The sequence below is a fragment of the Lissotriton vulgaris genome, chromosome 9 (genome assembly GCF_964263255.1).
Source record: "Lissotriton vulgaris chromosome 9, aLisVul1.2, whole genome shotgun sequence".
In the NCBI taxonomy this organism is placed as follows: domain Eukaryota; kingdom Metazoa; phylum Chordata; class Amphibia; order Caudata; family Salamandridae; genus Lissotriton; species Lissotriton vulgaris.
In genome coordinates this window covers 86,956,458-86,968,887 of record NC_141697.1, presented here as the reverse complement: position 1 = coordinate 86,968,887, position 12,430 = coordinate 86,956,458, and the positions used below count along the sequence as shown (strand labels likewise).

The following is a 12,430-nucleotide window of genomic DNA, read 5'->3' as shown; positions in this document are numbered from 1 at the left end:
GAATACGTTTTAAATGAGAACCTCATCAGAAGGGAAAGGGGTTCAGGGGGGACATGGAGCTGATAGAGGAGGGTTAGTGCTGTCGACCTAGCGGCACACTGACACGTAGCACGCGTATCACACGGCACCTCCGTGACATCCGATGATGCTGGAGTCAGCCGAACTTTAGGTTCGACCTGGAACAACACAACACACACACAGTAGCACAGTAGGTAGCATAAACAGGCACCGCTCAGTGTGGGGGTAGTTTATCCACTATATGTTTATATTTTTTTTGTCCTGATGAAGCATCCCGGATCCATATGACCAACACAGGCACCAAACATGTTGACACATTTATTGAGGGGTGACCACCACTAGGTCCCACTCTTGAGACAGAAAATGTAGTTATCTTACCTGTTCGCACACTTTCTCACTACCCAGTTTCCTTTGAAACCCAAGGGTAGCCCCAACCTACCTTAGGTTTTTATTCCTGGAAGGGTATTACTGTCAATAAAACTTTCCGTTAGGAAACTCTCTTACTAGTTTTAATCTTACACACTACACCCCACGTCACAACCCCCTTCACTTGCACTCATATATACTGCAGCCGCGAAAAAGATCTCCACCAAAGCGATCCTTTGGGGGACCCATTGTTCATTGCATCGCCGGCCCAACGAGGAGCATCGCCCAATGATGAAGAATGACATTCTCTAGGGGATGTGTGAGGGCAACATGAACAGCAGAGGCACCCTCTACACTTTGGGAATTCGTGCCTCCCTTGCGGTCTATTTTTACCAAGGAACACTAGCCCTATGATTGAATTTTGGAAATTGAATACCAAGTGGAAGCCAAAGTGATAACAAGCTGTGTTCCAAAATCAAAGCTGTTGTGGCATATCAATAATGCAATGTACTCTTTGTCTTAGACTTGGCTAAGTTAGCATCCAACACTCGTGTTTCTAACTAACCTACACTGGTAATCAATCTTAACCGTTGGGTGAAGGACAGTGCATCTTTCCCCTCCCTTGAACTTTCTGTATATGAAACGACCAGCAGTGGTTAGTAAAATACCAGGGTCACTTTAGCATTCTCTAGATTCCAGTCCATTGAAATTGTCTCCCACGAGCACCCGTAGACAATAATATATTTTTCAAATCTTGTGTTTTCAGTTACATGACCACCGAAGGCCTTGCTTTTATATTAAAAACAGAGCTTTGGACTATACCATTTTCCACTGAAAGGCAATATTTCTCTCCACGTGTTCCCATACCTGGCATGTCACACAGTTTGGTGCTTACTTTCCCTCTATGTTAAAAACAGTAGATGTTTCAGCACCCAGGCTAATGTGCTGCATAGCTAAATACATATAAGGTCCCAAAGGCGAGACCAATTGCATTGCAAATGCTTGTTAAACTTGCAGCTAAGAATACTGGTGATATGTCTCAACTGGGCAGATTAAGACTTCCAAAGTACAACTGCATGGACAGAATATTCATGTCACCCATCCACACCAGGAAAAACCTTTGGGTTTTAGGAAGTGTGTTGTAGATGAGCAGAAAGCCCACAAGGGAACAACGGCCCACGCAGAAGATCATAGTCGTTTGTGTCCTTCCACAAGCAGCCAGAGCAGGTTTCACAAGACAGGAGTCCTGTGATCTTGTAAAGCTGTTCCTGAGGCAGCTCAAGATACTGGATCCTGTGGTGGCTGCAAGTGTCTGTTCTGACAGGCAGGATGAACCTAGTCCTATCGAAACACTCTAGTCCAGAAGCAAACACGATTATTTCTGCTTGCAGGTGGTCCACTTAGCAGAAGAATTTCCTTCACAAATTAATAAAAAAGAAACCAGTCTTAAATGTTGCTGCTCCTCGAGGTTGCAGGGTTTTTTGTTTGTTAAATCTGCTTCATTCATTTGTGATATAACAAAAAGAATATACAGCGTTGATCAATTTCACAGGAGTCATGTCACATTGGTGTTGCATTTTTTACACTGCTAGAATAAGCATTAAATGCAAAAAAACAGTTGATGGACAGAATGCAGAACAATGTCATACATTCACCCCAGTACAGAGATCTGGGCCTAAATCCATCGTTTTTTTGCACACCACACCACCCTAGGTCAGACAATGGCCATATGCAAATCAGCCTTGACCCTGTGCCTCATGGGAACAGTCCAGCCCGAACTGCCAAGCCATGTCTTTCCTGGACCGGAATCAAGCATCCTAGGACCGGTTTCTGGCTATCAGCCATCATCAGCCAGGATAGCTTGACTCCAGTGGTGTGGAGAGTATGGGACTCACGTCTGAGCATACCCGTCCCACTCGGGGTGACAAATGCAAAAACAACAGTTGATGGACAGAATGCAGAACAATGTCGTACATTCACCCCAGTACAGAGATCTGGGCCTAAATCCATCGTTTTTTGCACTCCACACCACCCCAGTTAAGACATGGCCATTAAAAGCATTAAAAGCAGTAACTGACAGGCTGCTCAATAATGGCTAACATGGGATAAAATAATTCGCTTTGGTGGCTGCAAAGACTCACTGTATTGAGAAGAAACTGTTCAGCGACAAGTAAGACGAGTATTGTTCACCTTCACCAGCCAAGCTTCCATATGCAGAGGCCCATTGTCAGTGCTCCACAGCATCCAACCAGTTAAGTCCATGACCTCTTGTTCAATCTATGCAACAAGCGACAAGACTTGCCTCTGGACGAGGTGTTTGACTTTACTCTGGTTTGTGCTCCTGGGGAGAAGGTGTTTACAAACGCTGCCCAGTGGTATTCAAACCCGGCCTGCCTTTCATGTTCAAAAGGAATATGCATCAGATATTGTAGCAACAATGGATTTAAATAGTTATTATTTGCATATTGACTGCTATCGTAAAACACATGAACGGATTTTGCATTCTCTGTGATGAACGTATAGATTATTGAGGGGGCTTTTCAGACGCTCTGCCAAAGTGTTAGTTAGTGTTTTCCAGCCGGAAGCACCTGTCACTGGTTCACGTGCCAGCCATGGACATGGCACGTGCAGCTCCTGCGTGGCCAAGCACTTCTGGCCTTCAGCAGCCATGTTTGAAGTGGCGCTGCATGAAAGAGTTTTGAAGGAGAAATTGGCGCCCGGTTTTGCACATTTGCCTTCCCAGGCCAGAGCTCTCTGTTTTGTTGCCGCGGCGTGGTACACAATGCAGAAGGCAAGCAAATAAGAGTTCGTATTGCATGTTACAAACATGCCAACATGTTAGAAGAGGGAACTGGGAGATTGATTAAAAAAAGAGAAGAAAATATAAATAAATCGGCGGAATGTGTTCCCTTCCATTGTTTTCTATTGAAGGACAGGCAATTTCAGGTAGATGAGCAAAATAAAGCAGTTTTTTGATCAAAAAATGGAGAGTCTCCCACCTGCATCGGGCGTACTGGCAAATATGACATTATTAACCACTGAAATCGTTTCGCTCCCTTTCTGAGCCACCTTTCTCCTCTGCCCATCTGGACGTGGGGTCCTAGCGCATCGCAAGCCAGATAATCAGCAAGATGGTGTAAACATAATCTTTAACACTTTAACAGTAACCCTTCGGGCCCAGACCAAAAAGAGAGAAAAGACTGACAGGAAAGACCAGACTTCATCCCAAGACATTACCCAGCACTAGGATCAAAGGGAAGCAGCATCAGCATCCAATCTGCAATGGAAGAGCGCAACCAATGACAAGCTCCCAGGGAGCAGCATCAGCATCCAATCTGCAATGGAAGAGCGCAACCAATGACAAGCTCCCAGGGAGCAGCATCAGCATCCAATCTGCAATGGAAGAGCGCAACCAATGACAAGCTCCCAGGGCACACGGAGCAGCATCAGCATCCAATCTGCAATGGAAGAGCGCAACCAATGACAAGCTCCCAGGGCGCAGCATCAGCATTCAATCTGCAATGGAAGAGCGCAACCAATGACAAGCTCCCAGGGAGCAGCATCAGCATCCAATCTGCAATGGAAGAGCGCAACCAATGACAAGCTCCCAGGGAGCAGCATCAGCATCCAATCTGCAATGGAAGAGCGCAACCAATGACAAGCTCCCAGGGAGCAGCATCAGCATCCAATCTGCAATGGAAGAGCGCAACCAATGACAAGCTCCCAGGGCACACGGAGCAGCATCAGCATCCAATCTGCAATGGAAGAGCGCAACCAATGACAAGCTCCCAGGGCGCAGCATCAGCATTCAATCTGCAATGGAAGAGCGCAACCAATGACAAGCTCCCAGGGAGCAGCATCAGCATCCAATCTGCAATGGAAGAGCGCAACCAATGACAAGCTCCCAGGGCACACGGAGCAGCATCAGCATCCAATCTGCAATGGAAGAGCGCAACCAATGACAAGCTCCCAGGGCGCAGCATCAGCATTCAATCTGCAATGGAAGAGCGCAACCAATGACAAGCTCCCAGGGAGCAGCATCAGCATCCAATCTGCAATGGAAGAGCGCAACCAATGACAAGCTCCCAGGGAGCAGCATCAGCATCCAATCTGCAATGGAAGAGCGCAACCAATGACAAGCTCCCAGGGAGCAGCATCAGCATCCAATCTGCAATGGAAGAGCGCAACCAATGACAAGCTCCCAGGGCACACGGAGCAGCATCAGCATCCAATCTGCAATGGAAGAGCGCAACCAATGACAAGCTCCCAGGGCGCAGCATCAGCATTCAATCTGCAATGGAAGAGCGCAACCAATGACAAGCTCCCAGGGAGCAGCATCAGCATCCAATCTGCAATGGAAGAGCGCAACCAATGACAAGCTCCCAGGGCGCAGCATCAGCATCCAATCTGCAATGGAAGAGCGCAACCAATGACAAGCTCCCAGGGCGCAGCATCAGCATCCAATCTGCAATGGAAGAGCGCAACCAATAACAAGCTCCCAGGGCGCAGCATCAGCATCCAATCTGCAATGGAAGAGCGCAACCAATAACAAGCTCCCAGGGCGCAGCATCAGCATCCAATCTGCAATGGAAGAGCGCAACCAATGACAAGCTCCCAGGGCGCAGCATCAGCATCCAATCTGCAATGGAAGAGCGCAACCAATGACAAGCTCCCAGGGCGCAGCATCAGCATCCAATCTGCAATGGAAGAGCGCAAACAATGACAAGCTCCCAGGGAGCAGCATCAGCATCCAATCTGCAATGGAAGAGCGCAACCAATGACAAGCGCCCAGGGCACACGGAGCAGCATCAGCATTCAATCTGCAATGGAAGAGCGCAACCAATGACAAGCTCCCAGGGCGCAGCATCAGCATCCAATCTGCAATGGAAGAGCGCAACCGATGACGAGCTCCCAGGGCGCAGCATCAGCATCCAATCTGCAATGGAAGAGCGCAACCAATGACAAGCTCCCAGGGAGCAGCATCAGCATCCAATCTGCAATGGAAGAGCGCAACCAATGACAAGCTCCCAGGGCACACGGAGCAGCATCAGCATTCAATCTGCAATGGAAGAGCGCAACCAATAACAAGCTCCCAGGGCACACGGAGCAGCATCAGCATTCAATCTGCAATGGAAGAGCGCAACCAATGACAAGCTCCCAGGGAGCAGCATCAGCATCCAATCTGCAATGGAAGAGCGCAACCAATGACAAGCTCCCAGGGAGCAGCATCAGCATCCAATCTGTAATGGAAGAGCGCAACCAATAACAAGCTCCCAGGGAGCAGTATCAGCATCCAATCTGCAATGGAAGAGCGCAACCAATGACAAGCTCCCAGGGCACACGGAGCAGCATCAGCATCCAATCTGCAATGGAAGAGCGCAACCAATGACAAGCTCCCAGGGCGCAGCATCAGCATCCAATCTGTAATGGAAGAGCGCAACCAATGACAAGCTCCCAGGGAGCAGCATCAGCATCCAATCTGCAATGGAAGAGCGCAACCAATGACAAGCGCCCAGGGCACACGGAGCAGCATCAGCATTCAATCTGCAATGGAAGAGCGCAACCAATGACAAGCGCCCAGGTAGCAGCATCAGCATCCAATCTTCAATGGAAGAGCGCAACCAATGACAAGCTCCCAGGGCGCAGCATCAGCATCCAATTTGCAATGGAAGAGCGCAACCAATGACAAGCTCCCAGGGAGCAGCATCAGCATCCAATCTGCAATGGAAGAGCGCAACCAATGACAAGCTCCCAGGGCGCAGCATCAGCATCCAATCTGCAATGGAAGAGCGCAACCAATGACAAGCTCCCAGGGAGCAGCATCAGCATCCAATCTGCAATGGAAGAGCGCAACCAATGACAAGCTCCCAGGGAGCAGCATCAGCATCCAATCTGTAATGGAAGAGGGCAACCAATAACAAGCTCCCAGGGCGCAGCATCAGCATCCAATCTGCAATGGAAGAGCGCAACCAATGACAAGCTCCCAGGGAGCAGCATCAGCATCCAATCTGCAATGGAAGAGCGCAACCAATGACAAGCTCCCAGGGCACACGGAGCAGCATCAGCATTCAATCTGCAATGGAAGAGCGCAACCAATAACAAGCTCCCAGGGCACAGCATCAGCATCCAATCTGCAATGGAAGAGCGCAACCAATGACAAGCTCCCAGGGCGCAGCATCAGCATCCAATCTGTAATGGAAGAGCGCAACCAATGACAAGCTCCCAGGGAGCAGCATCAGCATCCAATCTGCAATGGAAGAGCGCAACCAATGACAAGCTCCCAGGGAGCAGCATCAGCATCCAATCTGCAATGGAAGAGCGCAACCAATGACAAGCTCCCAGGGCGCAGCATCAGCATCCAATCTGCAATGGAAGAGCGCAAACAATGACAAGCTCCCAGGGAGCAGCATCAGCATGCAATCTGCAATGGAAGAGCGCAACCAATGACAAGCGCCCAGGGCACACGGAGCAGCATCAGCATTCAATCTGCAATGGAAGAGCGCAACCAATGACAAGCTCCCAGGGCGCAGCATCAGCATCCAATCTGCAATGGAAGAGCGCAACCAATGACAAGCTCCCAGGGCACACGGAGCAGCATCAGCATTCAATCTGCAATGGAAGAGCGCAACCAATGACAAGCTCCCAGGGAGCAGCATCAGCATCCAATCTGCAATGGAAGAGAGCAACCAATGACAAGCGCCCAGGGCACACGGAGCAGCATCAGCATTCAATCTGCAATGGAAGAGCGCAACCAATGACAAGCTCCCAGGGAGCAGCATCAGCATCCAATCTGCAATTGAAGAGCGCAACCAATGACAAGCTCCCAGGGAGCAGCATCAGCATTCAATCTGCAATGGAAGAGCAGAACCAATGACAAGCTCCCAGGGAGCAGCATCAGCATCCAATCTGCAATGGAAGAGCTCAACCAATGACAAGCTCCCAGGGCGCAGCATCAGCATCCAATCTGCAATGGAAGAGCTCAACCAATGACAAGCTCCCAGGGCGCAGCATCAGCATCCAATCTGCAATGGAAGAGCGCAACCAATGACAAGCTCCCAGGGCACACGAACATGCACATAAATACACAAAACACTCCACTCTCCATCCCCCACCCGCATTGCTCCGCCTCCACCGCTCTCCCCTCAATGTGCTGACGTCCGATTGGCCACCCCTGTATGCCCAGATCTGTGGATTCTTTCAAGGGTGAAAAGAATGAACAGGCAGCCCAAGTCACATCACTCCAGTTTTTTGTTGTGCAGAGTCGACTTCTATCTGGAGTCGTTCATAAATGAACAAAGTGAAGCAGAATAAAAGAAAATGGGGCCAGTACCCATTGCATAGTAAAATTATCAGATGCGGTGGAATGAAGGAACCACTAGCATGTACATCTCAGTAGATCACAACCTGTATAAACTTGGCACAGTTCTTCGCAAATCTTTGAGAAAATAACAGTTTCGGCGACCAGGGGCATCAAGGAGTCCCTTCAAAACATCAGCCACATTCTCCAGGGTGTCCCAAAAGACAACATTAAAAACAGTCTATTCGTCTTAAAGAGAAATATTTGATGAATCCAAAGCATACAATATTTTGTCAGGTATGTGAACCACAAGGGTATCATGCATTGAACAAGAGCAAGTTACTTACCTTCGGCAATGCTCTCTCTGGTGATTACTTTATCTAACCGCAGATTCCCCACATGTAGAAAATTCCCCAGGCCCCAGACTGGATCTGGAAGTTTTCCCATCAGTGCTCCTATGCGCTACTAGTTGGTGCTGTGAACTCTATGTAAGCCTTTCTCTGCCCCGGAAATGAGAGAGAGGAGCTCCATATTAGCTTCACACATGCACAACATCATCAGTTTCTTGATAAATTATTTCCACTCCCTGAGACTTGTAGCTCAAAACAAGTGCCAAAACCAGTGCGCAGCTCTCTTATTTGGAAACTTTAGATAGTAAAAAGAGGCCACTCCACAGAACGGGGAGGTGGGAGGGCAGTGAGGAAATCTGCGGTTAAGATGTAGTGTCCACTAGAAAGAGCTTTACCGAAAGGCAAGTAACTTGTTCTTCTGATGGGCAGGTCTAACTTCGAGCTCCTCACCTTTAGAATAGATACCAAATCAATACTTCCCAAAAGTGAAGGTTTTGCGGAGTGGACTCAGGTCAAAATGTTCTGCAGGACTGACCGGGCAAAATGCAATTCCTGCGGTGTCTGTCAAGGCAAAGGTGCTTTGTGGGCATGTGCACCGGCGACCATGTCCCAGCCTGGCAGATGTCAAGAGTAGGCACACCGTGTGTCAACAGTGTTGTAGCACCCTTGGGCCAGTCGAAATGCGCCTTCAGGAGGCTGTTTCTTGATGCCGAGATCCACCTGAACAGAGTCCTTTTCTTCATATACTTACCTTTCCTGGCCCCATAGAACCCCACAAAAAGCTAATCATCCAAACAATGGTCTTTGGTGCGATCGATATTAAAGCTCAAGGCTCTTTTGGCCGATCGATATTAAAGCTCAAGACTCTTCTGGCCAATTGATGAAATCTCTCCTCTTTCGAGGGATGAGGTGGGGAAAAGATTTTTGGGAGAGTGATGGAATGCGAGATGAAAAAAGGACATGATGACTTTTGGGGAAAAGGCTGCCCTGATTTTCAACACCAATTCGTTTAGGGGAAAAGGTGGTGTAGGGTGGCAGCACAGAGAGAGCCTGGAGCTCCCTCACACAACAAGCTGAAGGTGGCTTGGAGTGTCACAAGATGCAATGAGCAGCTGTGCCTGTCCTAAAGGTGTAGAAAGGTCGAAACTAACGATGACCCGCAGAGGAGTGGTTTAATATGCGTCTAAGCTCTGTCATTTCTGGGTGGAACGAGTCGTACGCAGAGTCCCATGGCACGCAGGAGCACTGCTGTGAAAATTTCAAGATCCAGTCGGCACCAGAGGAATATTCTGCGGGTGAGGAATCTGCGCTTGAAGTATCTAGCAGAAAGAAGTATTCTGAGTTAAAGTTCATGTCCCCTATTGTTCAACCATGCCTATATCTCGTGCATGCTAACAAATCGTTCAGTACATTCAAATGGAAATACCACCTTTTTAGAAGGCACATGGATAGTCTTGGTCAACAACTGGCACTGCTTATCGTTGGCTTCTACCATGCTTTGATTTGAATTGAGCAGGCTGTACTGAATGTTCTAAATGTATATCATTAAAGAATGACCAAATGAAAGAAGTAGCCCTTGTGTAGTAAGTGGGACTAAGAGTAAGAGAGGGTTTTTTTTTGTTCAATGAAAATGTGCCTTATGTTCTAGTTTCTTTCTTTGACTGATGGCCAGTGAGATATGGTCATTTTTCAAACAAAAACCAAGCAAGCTGCAAAGTTGTGAACTCTCTTGAATTGAACAACACAGATGTACAGCTTCCCAAACCAACTTAAGTTGAGCATTTTGATGAGAACGATCTGCCCAATTCTGCCACTCGTGTGCTCGATCACCAATCCTTACAGAAAACTTGAATTAATGCTCTTGACTTGCTGAAGAGGGCAGACGAATGTCTAGAACTCTCAAACCATTAAATGAGACGCCTGAAACCTGTTGAGAGTTTATGGGCTGTGAGTTGAGCTTGCTCTGCCAACCCCATCTACACATCTCTTAAAGAACTTGGCTACCACAGAAGAAGCGGTTACCCCCCAAAATTAAAAACTTTATTCTACTAGGGTGCATAGATTTAGTTTTGGACAAATATTGGATAAAAACACAACAGAACTTCAGACTGGTCAGCTGAGCTCTGCCTTCTGCTAAGCCTTGCTGATCCCCAACGGAAGAATGGCACATTTTTCATACATAGAGCTTCCTACAGCAGCATGGCGGGTTTATAATACAATTACTCAAATCCACGACCAAAGCGGATATCAGACGTGACCATTTAGATCTTAGACGTAGGCCGTGATGCATGATTAAAAGCCTATCCTGAAATGGGTGACAAAGAAGCCCCTTCTGGCAGACACCATGTCAATCCTTACCTGGGAGGAAAAGGTGCAGACCAAGAAGTCTGCTTGAGACAGAAAGTGAATGTCCAGGATCACGCCCCGCAGAGAGTTTTCAGTGTACCGGTTGTGAAGTCCTGCAGACCAGGATATGGAGTTGTCACTAATAAATTCATAATTTGGGTATCTGAAAGACAGAAGCATGGGGAAAGGTTACAAGCAAGAACAGGAAGACAGGAGTGCACGCATGGCAGCGCTCTGTCCTTCGCGTGTCCTTTCGGACTATTTTTCGCGCTGCGTTGTTTAACAGAATGATTTAGATTACAACATTAAATATTGAAATCATTATGCAGTGTTTTGGTCTGTGAAATGAATGGAAACACATAATTCGGAGTAATCTCCCGAATTCCCAGTGTTCATGGCACTTTAAAAATTAATGGGGCCCATAATAAAAAAATAAATAACCTTCCTGGATGTCCTCTGCAACAGACAAAAACTATCATCTATTTGTCGAGGATCCGTGCATAACCTGACCACGTCTGGCCCCCACATTATCTTGAATTAAAACCGCTATTACACAGCGATTGAACAAAAACTGTTTTCATTAAACTGCTTCGACTTATTATTTTGCCACATAAAACTGGCGAGAGAAATATGCAGGCGGTCAGCTCAGGGGAGGACATCACTCTAGGCGGGGGAGCCGACATCCGGAGAGGCACAGAGAAGCTATATAGTCTAAGAGAATGTCTGTACGCAAGGGTGTTGCCTGGAAATTAAAATATCCCTCACTTTGAACCAAAGCACCGAAGGGTCATGCAAGAGAAACACGTGAGCCTGTCTCTCCCTAGAAGAGCTCCCTTGACTCTGCAATTCGAGCATCCACCCATTCATCCCTTCACTGAACTGCTTATGGCCACCATTTTACATGTCTATGCGGTCATCCATTCATTCTTTCAACCATCATTCAATTGTTCACCATTCCATCAATCCCTGGGCTATCCCGTGAAACCATCAGTTCACAACCCCATAATCTATCCATGCAAACATCTATGCACCCATCCACTCATCCTTTTGACTTAGCCTTCCATCACTTAATCCATCAAACCATTGATCCTATTGCTCATACATCTTTTCACTCAGCTTTCCATTCGCTCTGCCATCCTTTTATTTTTTCAACCGTCCATCCACCTATCCATCCATTCTCTCACCTTCTATCCACCCATTTATCCTTATCCCATTCCTACCTTTTGTTCACCGCTCCTCCCCACCTTCACTAATCTATCTACTCATCTTTCTTTTTTCCCTGCTTCCACTTGCTTTCCTGTTTTATCACCTCTTTCCCTTTTCCCTATTCTTTACATTTTAACTTTATTGAGGCTGTTATTACTTTACAGCGAAAACGGTGAGATATTTCTGTAGCGTTGCTGTGGCCCATAAACAACCCCTTCCCAGAGTTCGGGGGAGGGAGGGGGATTCACGACGCCCCTGTACATGTGTAAGGTATGGTGTGTGTACGTGTGTGTGTGCGTGTGTCTGTGTGTGTGTGTGTCTGTGTGTGTGTGTCTGTGTGTGTGTGTGTGTGTGTGTGTGTGTGGGTGGGTGGGTGTGTGTATACACATATCATGAAAGAAACTGTAGTCAAAATATTGGTAAAGTAGAAAGTTACAAAAATAAGCACTGAAAAAGAAGAGATACAGTTAACAAGTTACAAGAAAGTCGCATCATAACACTAACAAAAAGTGAAATTTAAAATCGTCTAGGAGACAGAATACAAAAAGCATGGGAAACGTCACATTTTAATGTACTTTAAATAATGGCTGTCCAGTGTAGGACAGTTTATCAGGATAATCGGTGAGGATGTAAACTATTTACATATTTATGTAAAAATGTATTATAGGCAGATATATAAGGAAATATGGCGTAAAAGAACAAGTTACTTACCTTCGGTAACGCTTTTTCTGGTAGATACTATATCTGCCTGTGGATTCCTCACCTTGTGAATATCCCCCTTGCGCCAGCAACATTCGGAAATTCTTTTTCGTAGCCTCGCGCCGACGTGGATAGGACGTCACAGAGA

The 12,430-nt window shown here is 47.1% G+C and overlaps 1 protein-coding gene across 3 annotated transcripts in view; it reads right to left on the bottom strand.

Moving 5' to 3' along the window:
* The window catches only part of FUT8 (fucosyltransferase 8), an 811,602-nt gene that overhangs the window by 40,395 nt on the left and 758,777 nt on the right, over positions 1-12,430 (bottom strand). For all 3 annotated transcript variants that reach the window (XM_086937112.1, XM_086937110.1, XM_086937111.1), the window contains one exon: positions 10,390-10,540. In XM_086937112.1, coding sequence (XP_086793238.1) covers positions 10,390-10,540 — 151 coding nt within the window. The remainder of the gene's footprint in view (positions 1-10,389; positions 10,541-12,430) is intronic.